The sequence below is a fragment of the Mangifera indica genome, chromosome 7 (assembly GCF_011075055.1).
Source record: "Mangifera indica cultivar Alphonso chromosome 7, CATAS_Mindica_2.1, whole genome shotgun sequence".
Lineage (NCBI taxonomy): Eukaryota > Viridiplantae > Streptophyta > Magnoliopsida > Sapindales > Anacardiaceae > Mangifera > Mangifera indica.
In genome coordinates this window covers 2,944,297-2,966,146 of record NC_058143.1, presented here as the reverse complement: position 1 = coordinate 2,966,146, position 21,850 = coordinate 2,944,297, and the positions used below count along the sequence as shown (strand labels likewise).

At 31.4% G+C, this 21,850-nt stretch overlaps 2 protein-coding genes across 7 annotated transcripts; both read right to left on the bottom strand.

The window, feature by feature from the left end:
• Nucleotides 1–1,148: 1,148 nt before the first annotated feature.
• Nucleotides 1,149–7,936, bottom strand: LOC123220013 (probable transcription factor PosF21). Of its 2 annotated transcripts, XM_044642001.1 has the most exons (5): nucleotides 7,605–7,936; nucleotides 6,518–7,263; nucleotides 4,565–4,697; nucleotides 4,272–4,356; nucleotides 1,149–1,757 (listed from the first exon to the last, which is right to left on the bottom strand). In XM_044642001.1, exons 2-5 carry the CDS (start codon nucleotides 7,225–7,227, stop codon nucleotides 1,384–1,386), a joined length of 1,302 nt encoding a protein of 433 aa, XP_044497936.1. In that variant the 5' UTR covers nucleotides 7,228–7,263; nucleotides 7,605–7,936; the 3' UTR covers nucleotides 1,149–1,383. The 2 variants fall into 2 exon arrangements, with proteins under 2 accessions (XP_044497936.1, XP_044497935.1); XM_044642000.1 differs by having other exon boundaries at nucleotides 6,518–7,936.
• Nucleotides 7,937–13,720: 5,784 nt separating this feature from the next.
• On the bottom strand, nucleotides 13,721–18,616 carry LOC123220451 (F-box protein SKIP16-like). 5 transcript variants are annotated; one of them, XM_044642673.1, is made up of 6 exons: nucleotides 18,598–18,616; nucleotides 18,181–18,432; nucleotides 16,618–17,331; nucleotides 15,543–15,761; nucleotides 14,807–14,913; nucleotides 13,721–14,264 (listed from the first exon to the last, which is right to left on the bottom strand). In XM_044642673.1, exons 2-6 carry the CDS (start codon nucleotides 18,382–18,384, stop codon nucleotides 14,186–14,188), a joined length of 1,323 nt encoding a protein of 440 aa, XP_044498608.1. In that variant the 5' UTR covers nucleotides 18,385–18,432; nucleotides 18,598–18,616; the 3' UTR covers nucleotides 13,721–14,185. The 5 variants fall into 5 exon arrangements, with proteins under 5 accessions (XP_044498608.1, XP_044498604.1, XP_044498609.1 ...); XM_044642669.1 differs by having other exon boundaries at nucleotides 18,537–18,608; XM_044642674.1 differs by lacking the exon at nucleotides 18,598–18,616 and having other exon boundaries at nucleotides 13,721–13,990; nucleotides 14,157–14,264; nucleotides 18,181–18,521.
• Between the last annotated feature and the right edge of the window lie 3,234 nt (nucleotides 18,617–21,850).

Genomic DNA, 21,850 nt, shown 5'->3' with positions numbered 1-21,850 from the left:
TTTGGAATGCTCCAAAGTCCACTTGAGCATCTAAATCTCAGTCAATACCAACAAAAATATCTCTAACCAGGGTTCCAGCATCATGCCAAATGTCTGCGAAGAAGAAGAGTAGAGCAAACAAACGAAGCATGTCCTAAAGTAAACCAACTCCTTGGAGTGCTACCAAAAACACCATCAGATTCCGAAGTAGCACAATCTAATTCAAAGATTTCCCCGAATTGAGCACTACTGACACTTTTTTCAGCCAAAACCGATTCAACTCGAATCCACCTTATTTTGAAGTTAGAAATTGTATCATCCATACCCGTTTGCCCTTGATTAGACTGGCATTAAGGTTTGATGGTTAAATTACATTACCATCTTAAATCTGGTAAATTCAATTGAATTTCCCTCAAGCTCAAAATGAGGTGACAGAATTAGCCCCAAAGAAAATCTATGCAAGATCAGCTTCTTCAAACAGTTTTCAGCATCTCAACTTCAGCAAAATATAAACTTTATATATAGATATACATTGTTGGCTCCCGAAAAAGAAGGCTAATAACTATAGCATAAATATTTTTCACCAAGATGTGTTTAGAAATGCTTTTGAAAACCTTTAGAAACATTTTCAAACAGTCAACAAAGTGCTTTCATAAAGTGCAATAGGAAGAGTTTTTCTTTTTTTAATTTTTCCCTAAAACAAATAAATACCCGGAATGTTTTTAAAAGAAAGACTCTGGATTTTTACATAGAGCATTTACCCAGAAAGAATTTCTTAGAAAGTAACCCAAACAAATCCAAAAGGCACAAGTATTGTGCAACCTTAATCAACTGGGAGAAGAACTAGACCAATAAAGAAACATGACGAAAAGCTCACCAAATTGGCAGGGAGTTACCTAAAAAACAGTTGAACACAAGGAACCATAGAATAAACATCTGCTAGCAGAGTTGTGGCAGTTGCCGAGTTGCCTTTCAGAACAATCAAAACACTCTTGCAACCCTGCTTTGGAAAGCTGACAACATATTCACAGACAATGAAAATCAGCAGTCAAAATGCTCTTCGTTTGAATAATCACAAAGGGCACACTCTCTAAGATGAGAGAAAGTAAATAAAAGACAACCAAAGAGGTTGAATCATGTTTGTACATGTGTGTGAAAGATCGGCAATCTCACAAAATTGCGATTTAATAGATAAATCAGTGACACACGATTGTAACAAAGTCACTAAATAGACTATACCAGATAATATGATATGTAACTCTTATTATTTAGTTTCCAACTAAAAACCAGTCACTGCCTAAAATTAAATGTAATAAAGTTGTATCTAGGCAAACTAAAAGAAATTGTAAGAATATCCTATGTGACAACAAATTTAAATAGGATCCTGAAAACTGCCCAATTCACTCAATCCTTAGCAGCAGAGTGGTTGACATCTGAGGCGTTATCTTTGTGGTTTGGAGAAGGAACTGGCCCTCTCATTTTCAAGTCCCCAGATTGTTGTTGCTGTTCCTGCAACTGCTGCTGCAACTGTTGCTGTTGAAGTTGATGCAGTTGGTGTTGTTGGAACTGATGTTGCTGCTGCTGCTGCTTCTGAGAGTGAATCTGAAGCTGCTGGAACTGCTGAGCGGTTAGAAGAGTGTGCATAGCTTGATTTTTTGGGTAAAATTGCTGGCCAGCTCCAAAAGACGCAAAGTTCATCATGGATCCACCATTTGGCATATTTTGGCCAGTCAATACTTTCAGATGCTGGATTTCCTCCTTCAGCGCATCATTTAATGCTGTCAAAAACAGAAAAAGGTAAAAACAATGTTATGGCACGCAGTCATTAATAAAACTGAGACATTTAAATATAAATGCTGTGTTAATGAGTGGAAAGGAAAGCAATTATATTTCTGTATCTGGTAATAATATAAGACTATAAGGTAAAATCATAACGAGCAACTAAGAAGCCCCCAAATATGGAAATTCAGAATACCATTCAGTTTTATAGCAGTATCTTTATGGATACAGAAAAAGTTCCGGTAAAATCATAACCATAACAAGCAACTGCGACAAAATGTAACATATCTACAGAAACTACCAAGTAAATGACAACACAAGAAAACTAACTTCTTATCAAATAATTACAAACAAGAAGTAAACGACAAAAATAATGAGACTAATTTCTTAAAATAGAGGCACACACAGCCAACGAAAACCATTAGCATATGAAAATATTTAACCGCGCACCTCACCCCACCACACTCCACAAAAATACACAACTTAAATTCATTTCCCCAGCAAGGTCATGGTGAGGGAGATCAATGCCCAGACCTTTTGTTTCCTCATGAGAAATCTAAACTAGGCTATTCCACGGGGGGAAAATTCGCTAAAAGTTAACCCTACGTATTATGCAAATCAACTGGAAAAATTAGCTGCACACCTTTAATATGTGAAAGTTATTTTTGCATTTACAGTAAAAAAACCAGCTTATTGTCAGCCACACTGGAAAGCATTAATTATCGTGTCATTACAAACCACTGAAGCGTGTCATTAGAAAGACACCAAAGGATATATAAGTTCCAGATGAAAAAAATTATAACAAAAGAAAAAAAGGATAAAATATATTTCATTATGTTACTACAGTTAAAAGGGCGAGCAGTAGCCACAAAATTGTAATCTGGTAAGCAATGACACCTTGTCGAACATAAATTCTAACTTATGCGCTCAAACTAATTGATCTTATTCACATATTATAAAAAACTGAATTGGTCATAGCAGCTAAAAAAATTAGCATTAATAGAAAAAAGGCAAAGATTGTTAAGATTGAAATAATGTATGAGTCAATTCCAACAATCCATACATGAAACAATGTATGTAATTTTATATCTTCACAGGTTCAAAATTTCAAAGTCTACAATGTTTATCAACCAGAAAAGCTAAATGAAAACACAAATCACAAAAAGATTGTTTATTAACACCTTCTAATTTGGCACTGAAACTTTATTCAACAGTTGGTTTGGTACAAAATTATTGCAATGACATAATAATACATTAATCAACTAAAACAAAATCATTAGTAAAACAGCAAAATTGTATAGATGTAGATTTAATGCATCTCTCCTTAACGGATTATCAATGAAAACAGTTGTATAACATACAGAAAGGACAGAAACTTGTAAAGAAAAGAAATTGTATGTTTACACAGAAAGAAATAGTTTAAGAATCGAGGAGAATATATCTCTTTGTAACTATTATGTTATATTATAAAATTAAATTTCACGGTTTAGAGCCACATTCTGATGCACGATTCCGAATTCCAATCAAAGAGAGCTTTTTGCAAGTGTGAAGAATTTATGAAAGACAAATTCCATTGGTTTACAATAGATAATTCCGTAAAAAGTTGTTAAAATGTTTTGCATACAATGTAAGAAAATAATAATGATACACACATAATATAAACACCACAAACAGCATGTGAGCTATTAATTATAGTAAGTATATCAAACTTCTAAATAACCACCACAAACAATTAAGGAACCTCTCAAGTCAATTACTATGACTATTATTTTATCATCCTAATATAATAGGATCATAAGCAAAGTCAATTCTAGATAAAAATTAGCTCACCTAAAGGGGAATAAGGCTTTCAAATACATGATGTCACATGGCCACATCAAGAAAAGGTACAATAAAGTTAAGGTGCTAACATGGAAGCAATAAAGGCAGCAACAGAAGACAGACAGAAAATGTTAAACAAAATAATCACATGCTCGTGTGAATGCTCAACAAGCAACCAAAAACTCTAGCAATAGAATCTCCCACAAAAATAGAGTGATTAATAGGCAACAACAGGAAATAAAACATAGAAACAAAATAATAAAAGGTTCTGTTGCAAATTGTCAAACCTTAGAGAGAAACAAAATAATAAAAGGTTCTGTTGCAAATTGTCAAACCTTAGAGGATGAAATAGAACCATGTCAAGATTCAAACCCTCTACTAAAGAGATCCTCTCTCTCTCTCTCTCGCTCTGACATTCACATAGAATGTGTGTGTATGTGTGCATATAACCACATAATTGACTACAAAAGTTACCCTCAGCTGTTTCCAAATAAAAACCATCAAAGTGTTTGTATTTTCAATGTTCTTGCCTCAGTTAGAATTCTCGTGGAAAAATAATACAAATTATTAACTTATACAATTGATTTCACTATGTTTACTAAAACCAGAAATAAGATGAAAGAAAAACAATAAGAAAAGTCAACTGGAACTGGATATTAGTCTTTATAAAAGAGTTCCCAAGAGACCCTCACCATCTTGCAGGTGAACTTGTTGCTCCATTGTTTGCAATCGCAGTTTCAATTCACTGTTTTCTGCAGTCAGACCATTGGTATCTCTCTGCTCACAAGATGAACATTTTTATCCATTACTTTCATTGCAAGCAAAATATATTCAACATAATATTATAATTGAGTAAACCCATAACCCAAATAAAATTGAAAAAAAGGATTGAAAGGAAAAAAGATAAGTCATGACATCCATACCACAGAAAACCAATATGTTAAAGACTGACAATAATAACTATGTGCAGGATTAATGAACTCACCTGCAATAAAGTCAATTGAGCAGACAATGAGGTTGCTTCAGTTTGCAGTGTCTGTACTTTCCGTTCAAGCTCAGCTATGTATCTCATCTTCCTTTCCTTTGACCTAGCAGCAGACTGCCTGTTTGCCCAGATCCTATCACATTGCATAAAACAAGATTGTGATGTCAATGTGAAAGATGTAAAATAGTAATGTTGCAGAATGCTTATTTCACTCATATAAAATGGTTCATGGAATGGGCAAAGAAAAACAAAGAGGAATGAGAAGAATCTTCATCTTCATGAAGAAAGATAAAAGCACTCTATCATACCACATCCTACAGTTCTTGCTTAAGGCATCATTATTTAAAAGAAGATACGCATAAAAGTGAGCCATGAACCGATGGAATAGATTCACTACTCACTTCCCTATAGCAATAACATAAAAATCAGCAATTTATATGGCAAGCTCTGGTTTCCAGCAACTTCTTGGTCGTTGGATTCTAAGAATTTCCAAAACTCATCTCTTCTTTATTCAACTCAATTGGAAAGAATTTGTTAGGAAGCAAGGATTACTCTTTTATCTATTTTCACTTGCTAGTCACACTGCCAAAGATACAAAATCATACAGCTGATTTTGTTTTTTACAATGCGTACACCTGGTCCACTACTTTATTTCCTATAAGATAATACAAACCTTTTGTTTCATATAACCAAAAAAAAAGGCATGCAATAGGATAGAGTAAATGCAGGGCACATACTAGGCAGAGATTGCCATCAAAATCAAAATACCAGAAATTTTGTTTACAGGGAAAGCTTACATGTCCAAATAGTTTTGAAGCCTCATGGTCTTCGCAGTAATATATATGGGAGGTTATGAGCTTGCAATTTGATTGTTTGGAAATTAGAAACTATACAATTAACCAAAATAAAAAAGTTACCGTTCTCAATTTATGGTATCTAAACATTGCCTTAGCTATCAAAATTGAACCCAAATAATTCTATTTGAATTTTTATGAAGATCAAAATATATAATATTATAAAATGTGTTTCTACGCATAATTGCATATAGTGCCAGGTAAGATCTTTGTTCTAGTATAGAAGTCTCAGATAATGTATAGATCTAACTTCCGCCGGTTTCTAATAAAAAATAAATTAATTTGCAGGTTTCACAGAAGTATGCATTTCTTGAAATTTTTTAATAATTATTAGCCCCTTTCTACATATGTGCTTCAGTATAATTGATCTATCTCTATTACTAAACTACGTGCACAAACATTGGTATGTTGTAAACTTAAATGGTTGATCTGGCTAATAGTTGGCTAATTATTAAAACTATTGGACATCTGGCTTTGGCTAAGTGGTTAATTAATAGTATAGATAGAGATAAAAAGTGTAATCACTATTTTTCCTTAAGATTCTTCAATGTGTTAGAATTTGAACATAAAGTTCATGAAAGCAGTCCCTGTGCACAATCTTAATTGCATTGCACAGGTTGAGTTGGTTTCTTCATTTCTATCACAAAATTGGGTTGCTTGGTTTGGAATCTAACAGAATCCATATTCACCTACTTTCCGATCACACCAATAATACACAGTGCTTTACTGATTAAGTGTCATCTAAGTTTTGATACTCTTAGGATAATTCCAAAGGTGCCTATAGGAAAATAGAATTCCATCTAACATAATGCAGAAATACTTTACAGTTCAATTAGCTATAATCAAAGAGTTTTGCATTTATCAGTCAGTTTCTTGTAAAAGAACAGAGGTAAAAGATAACATCATTTCTCTAAAAAGAGCAGATATGTTTGAAAAGCCGCAGAAAACTATCCATTTATGATTGCTTACCACTAAAATTCGAGAAAAGAGTTCACGATTATTTTTCTTTTACATATAAACAAGAGGATAGTAGCACAAACACATAAAAAAGTATTTCATGCTTGAAAAGGTAAAATTAAAACTAACAAATAAAGCATACCTTTTTGCACGCTTTGGATCAAGAAGAGCAAGCTCAGCAAGCTTGCCAGCAGACATAGCTTTCTTTGTATCAGCACCATGCGCCTCTTCTGAACCCCCGATGAGCATCTCTGGCTTAATACTTGTCGAACCATCCATTGATTGGCTATGCTGATGCCTAATCCTGGGCCTCTCAGTCGACCCAACGCCTGCACTCTCCACAGAGGAAATTCCACCAGCAGCAGCCGTAGCCTGTGCCTGTGCCGGTGCTGGAGCTGGAAATGGAGCTGCCAATGGCTCACCCATTTCAAAACCAGATGTTGCTGTTGAAGAATTGAACTTATCCATATTGAAATACATCGACAACAAGTCATCAGTCTCATCCGAAAAAGATGGCCCATCCGCACCGCCAACCACACCAAGATCACTGTCAAAGTTGATATCATCAGGCAGAGTGAGGATTTCAGAATGAGCCCGACGGTGGCCCACATTCTTTGGTGGATTATCAGGCATTCGGCTAATATCATGGCTAAAATGGTTAGAATCAGACTGATGACCAAAATGTCCCCCATCAGAGCTAGAACCACCTAGAGCTAGTGGTGGGAACGGTGAAGGCGTAGTTGGCTCAGGTTTCACATTAAAATTTGGGTTCCCAGTTGAAGAAATGCCTGAGAAACGACCTGATGGAGGCGGCAAACCACCAACATGACCTGGAGATTTGTCCTTATCCATCTAGACACCCAAGGAAAAAAAATTCCACAAACCCTCCTAATAACAATGTCAATTATATGAACAAAATCCTAATCAGTAATCGTTATCTTTCTCAACAAATCTAATCAAGCCACAATATTGACACAGAACAACACGTACAAACCGATATATAATTCAACCCAATTCAACACGACAACGAACAACCAAATTAAATGAAGTATTCAATGAAAACCCAGAAAAACTGACAATACAAATTTCAATTCAACTACAATGTATAAACAGATCACAGAAACCCAAACCCTAAACAAGTAAACTTCAAACGAAAAAGATCTATCAAATCACAGAACAAAACTAACTACAATACAACAGAGCAATGAAGATTCAAAGAAGGAGCAAACCCTAGAAGCTCTTAGACCCAAGTGAAATCTCAATCCGGGCTGCAGGAAAAACCAAAACTTTCGAGGAAATTTGGTAACTTTCCGGGAAAATCCGAGGCGAATTTCTTTCTAGCAAGATCTTCTTGGAATTATAAAAATGATTTCTTTTTTCTTTTTCATTAAAGTGAAAAATGAAATGGTAAAAGAGAGAATCTACACGGCTTTTTGAAAAAAGGAAATTAAAAATAAATAATTTAAAGATCTGAGAAACTGAGAAAGATTACTTCATACAGAGAGAGAACAAATGGAACATTTTTTGGTTTTTTTTTTAATTATTATTTTGCTGTGATTTTTAGTTCTTAATAAGTACTGCCTGTAACGCTTAAAATATGGTAAGCACTGTGTAGAAAAGTATGTTGTTATGGTGTTGTACAATTTGGACTAGAATGCCGCTCTAGGCTTGTTTTTCCTTCTATAAAATACTATCCATGCATATATGACTATATCCCAACAGAAGTTTCATGAAAGGCCTAATTTTTTTTAATAAGTTTGAAAAAGCTAATTTCCCGCCCATTGTTTAGATTTGGTTAAAAAATCTATCATACTTTTATAAAACTATCAAAAAGAAAAAAACACCCTCAAACTTAAAAACACTTTACCCCCAAATTTTTATTAAATAATTTTTGTAATTAATCTTATATTTGGGAGGTGAACATAATTTTTGAATATATTAGGGGTGTTAAAAAATTTTTCAAGAGGTTTTTGGAATTCAAAAAAAGGTTGAAGGTGTTTTTAAATTTTTTAAACTAATAAGGGGTATATTGAATTTCTAAAATTTTAAGGTACCCCTCATTAGTTTAAAAAATTATAGTTATGATAAAAAAATAAATGATACACAATAAATTAAGAGTATAAATGTTATATCACAGCTTTTAGGATTATAATATATTTAGAATATAAGGAATGAATAGAACAATTTCCTAAATAATATAGAGAAAATATTCATTTGCTCTTAATAAGTTTTGAAAAATTGTATTTATACCAAAAAAAATATTGGTCATAGTTCAATTCAATAGATGTATTACTATAGTATTTTGAACCCTTAAAAACAATTTAAAAGTTAATTGCATCAATATTATAATATTTGAATAAAATAATATAAATAGTTTTTTATCATTAAAATTAATGGTTGACTTTGACAGATGGATAAAAATTTGACTTTTCAATCTTAAAGAATGAAAAAATTATTTTATCAAAACATTGGGTGGGAAATACATTTGACCTACTTTATGTGTTTTTGAAGTGCCATTATATGAATAAAATATATTTTAATAATAATTAAAAATTAGAAATAAATTTTATTAAATATTAATATATTAGCAAAATTATACATGATGGTAGAAAATTTTCATGGAGAGGCTTAAAAATGCTTGCCTACAAAGGAACATTAAATGCAATAAGACTTGAATTGGTATGTGGGGCACCATGCTTAAAAATTAAGTAAATTACTTAAAAGGGCAAGGGGGAAAACATACACATAAAATATCCTGCTCTTGTTGTACTTTTAGGACTAAATGCCCTCATACTTAGTGATGGGTCGTGGGCAATTCTATTGTACTCTTAGGAAGATTACTTTTTCTTATATCCACTCGATATTGTATTAGAAATTGCGGTAGATGATATCATCCGAAGATTCGGAAGATTGTTTATAAGATAAATAATATTATTAACAAGGTCAATAGTGTCATTGAACATTAGAAAAACAATTTTACTTACAAATAAGAGCTCAACATTGAGTTTGAGTAATTAAAATCTAACGATAAATTTAAACCAAATAAAATCAATTTAAGTTCATTCCTTAAAAAGATGAAAAAATAATTTGATATGAAGAAATTATTTTATAAAATAAGAACAGTAGTTGAATAATATATCATATTATATATTAAAAATATAATTTTATGTATCGTATATTGAGTATTATATTAATAAAATAATAGAAAAAACTAATTAACACATTAAAATTTTTAAAAATATCTCAAACACCCTTGAAAATTTAAAATTACTTGTATACACCACTATTAGATCATTATTTCCTCTAAAAATGTATCAATAATATATATTATATCGTATGATATATTATTATATTGTATGATATATGTATTGTATCGTATTAATTCGATACACCTTATGATACGTATTATTTTCTATCTATATTATATCATATCATAGGATATGTATCATATATAGTAGGATATTAATAACTATAAAAATAAGAAAAAACAATTTAGATTAAAATTAATATAAAATTTTGCTTGATTGTATTTACAAAAATAGACAAAAAAATTCCTATTTATTTTTTTATTAATAAAACTATAAATATTTAATTTAAGTATTAATAATAATACATTATCATATGTTTTGTGCGACACCCATCATAATAAGTGTAAAGTAATTGACATAAATGTTTAAAATTATTTTTATCAATTTGGAAAAAAGATATTTATTATTAAGTTAACGGTTAAATTTATTTGAGAATTTGATAATATATTAAAAGTGACGAGTATTTTCATTTTTATAATTAACGGAAAGAAAAAAAAATTTAATAACACATTCAACTAATTAGGAATCATAACACGTAAGGGCAAATTCAAGTTGAGAACCTAAATAAACACTAGTTCGAACTAGTGAACAACAATAACATTGCAGAACAAAAAAAATCGTTAAGTAGAAAAGAAAATTGTTAAAAAATAAAAAGATTTGTTGAAGAAAAAAAGGAAGAATTAATGGAGAAGAAGAAAAAATCATCAACATCAATCACGAGCCAAACTTGAGCTTAACAAGCTAAAATTACTTTAGTTTGAATTCAATTTGTTCAAACAAAATAACGAACCAAACTCAAATTAGTTTGACTTGAATCTATTGTTGTTAACACATATGACATACATATCGCTAACAACTTACAAGACTGGAATGACACCCTTCGAGCTGTGCAAGCCATAACATACATCATATCCGAGGGTGAGGCTCATTGGTTCCGTCTTGTCATAAGGGATGCTCTAATAAGCTATTAAGAACCCTTGTTGACTTAATCTTCTCTCTTTTTCACACAAAACACCTCTCCTCTGAAAGAGTTTTATGAAATATCGTCAATATAATAACAGTAAATAGAGATGGGTACCGATCGAATTCGAACTTGAACACCCTTTCAACTGAGTTTACTCCTAATAAAAAATTATTTGGTGCAAATTCAACTCAAGTTACTCTAGTCTAAAGTAAAGATATTTCAAGTTTAGCTTGAATAAAAATGATTTAATTTCAATTTGATTTAAATTCAATTCGAGTCTGATTTAAATTCAATTTCAGTCTATAATTTGAATCTATGACTTGAATTTGTGATTTAGATTCATAGTTATCAGAAATAGTATTATCAAAAGACTGTTGCTAAGATGAATAATGTTATCAATAAAGTTAATAGTGTTATTAAATACTAGGAAGTCAATCGCACTTACAGATAAGAGTTCAATATTGAGTTCGACTAATTAAAATATAATAATATATTTAAACTAAATAAACTCAGTTTGAATTCACCTTAAATTAAAAGAAAAATGAAAAAATAATTTGACATTAAGAAATTATTTCATAAAATAAGAATAGCAACCGAATCACATATCGTATATTAAAAATTTAATTTTATGTATCATATATCAAATATTTTATTAATAAAATAATAGAAAAATCTAATCAATATGTCATAATTTTCGAAAATATCTCAAACACTCTTGAAAATTTAAAATTTTAATATATATCCCTACTAGATCATTATTTTTTTTTGAAGTATATCAACAATATATATTATATTATACGATACATCAACTATATCGTATTAATTCGATACACTTCATGATATGTGTCATTTTTAATTTATATTATATCATATCATATCATAGAATATGTATCCTATATAGTAGGATATCGATAACTATAAAAATAAGAGAAAACAATTTAGATTAAAATTAATATAAAATTTTGCTCGACAATATTTACACAAATAGATAAAAAAAATTCTTATTTATTTTTTTATTAATAAAACTATATACATTTAATTTAGATATTAATAATAATACATTATCGTGTGTTTTGTGAGGCACCCATCATAATAAGTGTAAATAAGATTTCTCTTTTTGTATTTTCACTTTAAAATAATTGACATAAAGGTTTAAAATTATTTTTATCAATTTGGAAAAAATATATTTATTAACTTAATGGTTAAATCTATTTGAGAATTTGATAATATAGTAAAAGTGACGAGTATTTTCATTTTCATAATAAATTGAAAAAAAAAATTAATAATACAATCAACTAATTAGGAATCATAGCATGTAAGGGCAAATTCAAATTGAAAATTTGAATAAACATCAATTCAAACTGATAAACAATAGTATTATTAGAGAACAAGAAAAATCGTTAAAAAAAAAATTGTTAAAGAATAAGAAGATTTGTTTTAAAAAAAAGAAGAAAAGAGGAAGAATTAACGGAGAAGAAGAAAAAATTATCGACAAAATGAGTTTTGACGTCAACAACAATCACAAGCCAAATTTGATTTTAACAAACTAAAATTATTTTAGCTCAAATTCAATTTATTCAAGCAAAATAACAAATCAAACTTGAATCGGTCCCACTCAAATCCACCCACGGTAACACATATGACACAACTTACAAACCTGGAATGACTTGTGCAGTAGCCCGCCCTTACCCCTTGAGTTGTGCAAGCCATCAGATACATCATACATTGGTTTGGGGTTCATTGGTTTTGTCTTGACGTAGGTTCACCAAGGAAATGGTACCAACTGCCAATTAATCAGCTGACTTTGTCTCCTACTCTCTTTTCACACAAAACACCTCTCCTCTAAAGAGTTTTATGAAACATTGTCGATATAATAAGAGTAAATAGAGATAGATACCAATTGAATTCGAACTTGAACACCCCTTCAATTGAGTTTACTTTGAATAAAAAATTATTTTATTCAAATTCAACTCAAATTAATCTAATCAAAATTAAAGATATTCCAAGTTTATCTTAAATAAAAATAATTCAATTTAAATTTGATTTAAATTCGATTCGAGTTTATAATTTAAATTTATTACTCAAATTTATAATTCAGATTTATAATTCAAGTCCATAATGCATTAATAAAAACGATATTGTTTTATTTAACAATAAACAAAATGACATCATTTTACCAACTGTTTAACATAATTTAAATCAAACCACAGGTTAAATTCAAATCAAATTGAGTCATTCACCGAACTCGTGAACCGATGTGAGTCAAACTGATTAGCTCGAATTCAACTAAAAAAGATTCAAAATCTCTTGATTTAAACTCAACTCAAATCCAAGATATATAAACTCAAATTGACTATCAAATCAAATCATATTTCGAGTCCGAACCAACTCAACTCAAATCCAACTTTGAAAGAAAACACAACTCACATCTTAATTGTCATACCTCATTTGAATGATTCACGAAAACACACAATGTTGTACGCTCTTCACATTTCTTGATCTTAAGCACAACATTACCAAATAAAATGGTAAACATATCAAAAAATGTCAGCATTAATGATGCACATGTTCCATAAATTAATGGTGTAAAATAACTTTCTCCATGATTAGGGAAAACATTTGCATTGAAACATGCAAATCACAAAACTTGAGCAATCACACAAACTCATTAAGGATCATGCAAATCAGAAAATTAATCAAAATAAACATGAAAAATGTTCATAATTACGCTAGACTAGACAGGACAAGGCCGGCTTGTGTCTAATTTGGCATAATATGCCATGCCACGGGTCTTGCCATACCAAGGCCCAACAAAAGATGGGCTCGTATCAACAATAAGGCCCGGGCCATGACCAAGTCAAAGGCATCCTAACAGAATTATCTTATGTATTATCTTCATTTACCAAAAATAATAATAATAATAAATTAAAGGCATCCTAAATTATACATCAAACTGGCCAAGTTAAAGGCATCCTAATTCTTTACTTACCCTTAAACCATAATCCGAAGCCAATAGGCACTTACCATTAACTCACCAAAATACCTAGACCAAAAAATAAAAGTGCACTTAAAATGATTCCCAAATTACTTCAAACAAACCACTTCATGAAACACAAAGAGCTTTTCAGTCCAAATAAGCAGCAACAAGTTACTAATACTTCACAACACTCAATCTGGCAAATCTGGAAAGAAAATAGAAAGGACCATCCAGGTTCATGAGAAGGGACTACTTGCCCAGTTACATTTGCACAATATATCCAGAAGGTGGTCAGCTGCATACATGCCACACAAACGATGTCTCCTGGACCTTCATTCCACTGACTGATCCGCAGGTTCAGCCAATCCGAAATCACGGTGTGGTAACCAAAGTAAGGCATTACAAGTAAACAGGTTACATATGAGGTTTCCGTCTACGGAGCTACCTTCCCACAGCCACCAGGCTAAGCAAGTCAAATATACGAATGCAAATAATTGTATTTGCTTATTTATTAACATACATACATACATACATACATACATATATATATGTCCATGGTTCTTAGAAGATGTAGTCTGGCCGAGAGAGGGAGAACTCCGCCACCTCGGCTTCAAATGGACCATCTTTTGGGTCTCCCAATCTGGAAGCACAGTAATATTGACACATTAGGGAACAGCAATAAAGGAAACTAGAGCATTTACAGAGACAAACAGTTCAAAAGCAAAAGTATATAGATTAATGACAAAAACCAAAATGGCAATAGTATATATGATATGATGTCCGAGGTTAAAGGTTTGGTCTTAACAATATGAAAACTTTGATAGTTTGCCTCCCCAGCTCGACCAGTTTAACAGTAAAATCCGGGGAGGTTACACATTCTCTTCTTCAATATGCCAACAAATGCGAGCGATTAACCCAGGCTTGCTTTGACTGAGCAATGGACAAGCCTGAATAAGTTTTTTGCGCAACAAATCATAGACCTATTCATTTTCCGAACAAAATTCTCTTCACAAATACTTTTTACTGAATATACATACAAGTTCTTTCTAACTGCTTCTGAACAAGAACTGGGAGGTAGCAGTTGGTACATATTAATGGGACTAATGTTTTATGTGTTATACCAATAATAAGAGTTCAATTAATGAAAATTGCTTCAATAAATAAAGAATTTATATAAATTACCTGCCAGGGACAAACGTAAAAGAACCTCTGACAGAACCTGATGAAGTTGGTAGAGGTGTGCAGCTCTCATAAACAAATTCTTCCTCACCTGGACGCAGGAGGGGAGACTGCAAACATATAAGAGAAGAATGAGATATCCCAGGCTTCTCGTGGAAGCCAATCTTTAAGATGGTCAATGTACGATTATGAATTTACTATCAAGAAACTGAAGATATGAAAAACTTGCCAGCATATTCAGGAAATATTTGATCATTTTCTTTTTTATTAATTTTTTCTCTCTCTTACAAACAACTCTAAGTGACTACTGACCAAGGAATTAAGTCCGTTGTTAGTTTGTCAAAAACCATATGTAGTTTGTCAAGTGTGTTACTGTATGGCAATAGAATTAAGTTAAATACTTTGAAATGACGTTTGATTACGGTGAGTCATGTGATTTGAATTACTCAATACATTTTGTGAAATTTTGACAGTACAACCTAAAAATACATGTGCCAAAGGCAGAACTATTTTGCAGATTTGAAAAAATTCAAATTCTACTCGGTAAGGAAAAAATCTAACATGATTTGATCACCAAAAAGAAAATCATTTAGACTTCAAAATAAGGGTGGCCCTATAAATAAAATGAAAATATAAATGTAATAACTAAGCCCACTTAATTTTTTTCAAAAGAAGACACACAAGTGGCACGGAACTTCCGCTGAACATACACAGAGAAAAAATAGCAAGTAAATCATACCATTCCAATCACACCCTCTCCATTAATGTCTGAAACTACAACATCATTAGCACAAATAACCCAGTGCCTCCGGTGCAGCTGACAGGAGCTGATATTCATGCCACCAGTGATGCATCCTTCAGGCATGAGGGACATGCGGATTGAATATGCAAACAAGTACTTCTCAGAATGATCTTGAAGGTTAGCTGCCTCCGGAATAAATACAGAAGAGGCACGAACCTGTAGTAGATAATAATTTTTACTAGTTTTATTCCAAAAAGATGACTTAGAAAATTTTTTTATTTATATCACTAATAGAACTTTCAACAAAGAAATGCCCTCCGTATGCCATAGATTTAATACATAGGAGCTGCTAGAGTGTGCAAATATCCTATCCTGTCCTAGCTTAAAATAGCTAGGATGATAAACATTACAATTAATGCTCAAATGAACAAAAAATGCATTTCATCCAAAACTCCTCAATCATGCAAAATGTGAAAAAGATAATATTTGCTCATTAAAAAAACAACAATTGCTCTTGAAGTCAAAGAGGTATAACCCTGTAAAAACATAGCAAGAATTAGCTTGCTTGACTACAGTTAATGCTTCTTCTTAGGAAAATTAATTCACAAAATAATTTAAACAGAGTCTACAGTCCACACCACTCATAGAAAAAACATGATCTTTTAACAGTTTTTTCAAAAGTTCAAAAGAATGCATCCGATCCATCAATTTGGTTGTATATGCTCATCAGACTCATCGTCAACTGTGTGTACATTATTGCAATACATGCATCAGAAAGCAGTGACAACACAGCAGTCTAGAACCGATAACAGTATGTTTCTTCAGAAAATGAATAACTCAACAAAAATTTTCCATATGATTAGATACAATGCAAGAAGCTCAACATGACTAGACCTTACACATGATAAATACATTCTGCTAACTTTGAGAAAGAAAAGGCTTCAGTTAAGTAAGGTTCTTTGATGTCACTTTGAATTATCTAAGACAACTGTGTCATGGTACACATAATAATGCAGCTCTATAAAATCTTAAGGTCAAAATAGCTACATCTGAGAGGCAATACAGTACATACCCTCACACCATTGGTTATAGCAGTGGAACAGAGGGGAGGTTTTTCAGGAAAGAGGTTAATACTTCGGATATTTCCTTCTTTGCGAATTTTGATGATCCCATTTTCTAAGCGCCGGGCATGCTCTTCTAACCATAGTAGCATGGCATCCTGCTGCTGATCACTGCTAGCATTTTGCAAATTTATCAGATTATTTGGAACGCATGGAAGCATTTCTCCATCTGGAAGAAAATTACTAGTACCAACATAGAGTTGGCCATCGGTACAGTTGAGGAAGAAAAACTTATAGCCAGGTATCAAAGAACCTGCCACAACGATATACTTAGATCTGCTGTTAAAAGATAAGCCATGTCGTGCAATCTCCATTGTTCCCTTGATTATTTGCCTTAAAGGAAACAGGCACACATTAACTGAACGATCATTAAAACAGTAGCCACCAATAAGACCCAAACCAACTGGACAATCAGAATCATAAGCTGAGCATTCCTGACCATCACATAAGCGGTACAGAATCCTCGTAGGGAGAGGCAACTTCACTTTCAAAATTTCCTCTAACTTTTGGATATCTGCTTCTGATGCACCCTTTCGAAGTGTAGCCTTTGCCTCTGGAAGGTTGATGGTCAACCAGTTTTTAAGTCTATCGCAACATCTTTTAACACGTATAACAAGAGGCCAGGGATACCTATTAAAAGATTCCCGCCATGCCTGGTAAGTCTCCTGAGGAAAGAGAGTAAGAGAGCAGTCAGTGAAGATACACTGTTACTACACAACTTGGTGGGAAAAGTACTAAAAGCTTAAGTTGATAGACAAGCTTTTCATATCAAACAAATCCCATAGGTGCAAAGCACATCAAAACAAGCAATAACTGCAAAGATAAATTTTTTTTGTAATGAACAATGTCACACTAGCAGGATAGCAACACAATAACATTAATGGAACCTGATCATACATTGTTGAGTTACCAATACACATTGAGTGTCACTAATATCTAGTAAAAGGATACAAATGCGCAATATTGCTTGTCACCAAAAACAAATTTCCAATTGTGTTATCAGGGTTGTTACTCACCTTAACAAAGTAACACATTGTTGAGCAACCAACACACATTGATACTACTAATATCACATTGGAGGATAATAATGCAATGCCTCAAATCACTTAAAGTCATTATGCATTAACATCAACGGGACTTCTACTCCCATCGTCAACAAGCAACACATTGCTGAGTTACCAATAAACATGAATATTACTAGTATCACAGGATACAAACGAGTTGCAGCACGTCACTAAAAACCATTATTCCGGTAATTTTACTGGAATTTTCACATCTGGTAACAATCTAATTCTTCCTAAGAGCACACACTGGCAAAACAGAAAGACCCACATCAACATTTCCACCAAAAATCTCTTCCTTTTCAATTTCTTCCATTCTCTTACCCAAAACAATAAAAATCAAAACAAATAAACAATAAACAAACAATAATAAACAGAACCCACTTGATATATCACCTATACTAACAAAAACAAACCCAATAAGAATTAAATTCAATTCAATAAAAACAAAACCTTAAAGGAGGGAAGAGAGTTGCCATAAAGATTAACAGGGGAATGTAGACCAAGCTCATCGTTGCAGAATTTGCGCCAGAGAGAATCTTCAGAGGCAATATTCCTCAACCCTCTGTTAAAACAAGCAACAATAGCGGTGTGTTTTGGGCCTAATTTTGATAAAATTTCCTTCAAAGGTAGATCTCCAACACTCTCCAAACCCATATCTCTGTGTCCCGGATTAGGGTTTTGTATTACTTTTTTCACTGTAATCTGAAGATTGAAGAAAATTGAAAAATTAATTGAGCAAAACCATAACCCAAACAAAATTGAAAAAAAAGATTGAAGAAAAAAAAGTTATGTCATGACATCCATACCACAGAATACCAATATGTTGAGACTGACAATAATAACTATGTGCAGGATTAATGAACTCACCTGCAGCAAAGTCAACTCAGTGGACAACGAGGCTGCAATAAAGTATGTTGTTATGGTGTTGTACAATTTGAACTAGAATACCCCTCTAGACTTGTTTTTCTTTTTCTATAGAGTACTACCCATTTATACATGCTTTTGTCCCAACCAAAGTTTGACGAAACGCTAAATTTTTATTATTAAGTTTGAAAAAGCTAATTTCCCACACATCATTTAGATTTGTTTAAAAAATCTATTATATTTTTTTAAAATTATCGAGGAGAAAAAAGACACCCTCAAACTTAAAAACACTTTACCCCCAAATTTTTATTAAATAATTTTTGTAATTAATTTATATTTGGGAGGCAAACATAATTTTTGAATATATTAGGGGTGTTAAAAAATTTTCAAGAGGTTTTTGGAATTCAAAAAAAGTGTGAGGATGTTTTTGAATTTTTTAAAACTAATGAGGGGTATATTGAAATTCTAAAATTTTAACATAACCCTCATTAGTTTACAACATTGTAATTATCATTAAAAAAACGAACGATACACAATAAATTAAAGATGTAGATGTTATATTATAACTATTAGGGCTAAACATATTTAGAATATAAAGAATGAATGTGATAATTTCCTAAATAATATAGAGAAAATATTCATTTGCTCTTAATAAATTTTGAAAAATGATATTTACACCCCAAAATATTATTCATAGTTTAATTCAGTAGATGTATTATTGTAATATTCTAAACCTTTAAAGACAATTTGAAAATCAATTACACTGATATTATAACATTTGAATAAAATGACATAAATAGTCCATGAGTATTAAAACTAACCTTGAATTTGATAGATAAATAAAAATTTGATTTTTTAAATCTTAAAAAATAAGAATATATTAATTTATCAAAACATTAGTTGGGAAATACATTTAGTCGACTTTATATGTTTTTAAAATGTCATTATATGATTAAATTATATTTTAATAGTAATTAAAAATTAGTAATAAATTTCATTAAATATTAATAAATTAACAAAATTATTCATGAAGTTAGAAAATTTTTATGGAGAGGCTTGAAAATGCTTGCCTACTAAGGAACATTAAATGCAATAAGACTTGAAATGCTATGTGGGGCACCATGCTTAAAAATTAAAGGCCAAAAGACTTATTCCCACACAAGGTATAGTCAATTCCGAAATTCTCACCTGTCAACTTTCAAAAACTTAAACACTCACCTATGGTTTAGAAAACTAACACTTACCCTCCAAAATTAAGTTAAGATTAAGGGTAAAATCACCATTTAACAATAATATTTAACATTTATATCATTTTACCTCCTTAATTTGAAAAACTAACAATTTCACCCAAAATTAAGTTTTAAAAAGTGATATTTTCTCCCTACCTAGGGTTTCCAATTTTACTGGTGAATTTTCGGCCAACAATGGTCGATCTCTCTCTCTCCTAGTGTCATCTCTCTCTCCGGTGTTCAATATTAGATCGATGATGTTTGGATTCAACGAAATCCAAACGAAATTGACTCTTCGTCATCCAGACGAAGTCGGCTTTGTTTAGATGATGACGATAGTCCAGATGAGGAGATCGATCTCTTCTGGACTGTCGTCATCGTCTAAACGAAGCTGACTTCATCTGAACGATGAAGATCCAGATGAAGAGTTTTGACTCTTCGTCTGGATTTTATCAAATTCAAAAGTTATCGACTCAATATTGAACATCGGAGAGAGAGACGACACCGAGAAGGAGAAAGATCGGTCATTGTTGGTGTAAAATTTGCCGGTGAAATTGGAAACCTTAGGTAGAGAGAAAAATGTCACTTTTCAAAAATTAAATTTAGGTGAAATTATTAGTTTTTTAAATTAAAGAGATAAAATGATATAAATATTAAATATTATTATTAAATGATGATTTTACCCTTAATCTTAACTTTATAACGTGTGTGTCATCGTCAAATGGTTATATTTAATCTCTCAAGGAGGAAAGAGATGAAGATTAACATTTAATAGGTGAGGAAGAAACCCCACCAGACTGGCAGCCCCATGACAAATTATTAATATAAAAGTGATAGTCGAAATTCCAGCCCCATGTTCAATTATTGGCACCACACACAGCGATGTGGCCGTTTCGCCAATTAGCTCTTTGTCCTACAAAGGGCCGAATGACCGTTTCCTACCCCAAATTTGATGACAAGACAAAAGTTCATCCTTTCCCGGCCCCAGATCTGTTAAATTCGTTAACAAATTTTATTGATTATTTTATAAAATCTTTTAAAAGACAAAGTTACCCTCTATATTTACTGAAGCTAAATAATAATTATCGCAAAAAAAATTTATAAATTTTTTACCACCCTGTTTTCCTCTTAATATTGCTACTCGTGCATCGTTGTCACTCTGTCTTTCAACTTCCTAACTTTATGTGACAAGGCTATTTCACTTTTATCACATCTTCAATCATGTGCACACCTTTTTGGTACTGTTATCTCTATTCATCGTTGATTCGATTTAAATTTGTTATATCTCACTTAAATTTTTTGTGCACTTCTCACTTAGATATGTCGTTAACAAGTTTCATTTTAGTTGATTTATTGTTTCCACCAACTTTAACATGTCTCACCACTTGCACAAGAGCCTAGCAAGTATAGATTCATTGCTTCCCCCATATACATTAAAATCCAACAATAAAATTGAACCAAATAAAATTGATTTAAATTCACCCCAAATTAAAAAGAAGATGAAAAATTAATTTGATATGAGGAAATTATTTCATAAAATAAGAATAGTAGTTGAATCATATATCATATTGTATATTAAAAACCTAATGTTATGTATCGTATATCGAGTATCGTATTAATAAAATAATAGGAAAATCTAATTAACATGTTATAATTTTCAAAAATATCTCAAACACTTTTGAAAATTTAAAATTACTCATATACACTGCTACCAGATCATTATTTTCTCTAAAAAATGTATCGATAATATATATTGTATTATATGATATATTTATTATATTGTATGATATATCTACTGTATCGTATTAATTTGACATATCTTATAATATGTATCATTTTTTTATTTATATTATATCATATCATAAGATACGTATCATATATAGTAAGATATTAATAACTATAAAAATAAATAAGAAAAAACAATTTAGATTAAAATTAATATAAAATTTTGCTTGACTGTATTTGCAAAAATAGACAAATAAATTCTTAGGTATTTTTTTTATTAATAAAACTATATATATTTAATT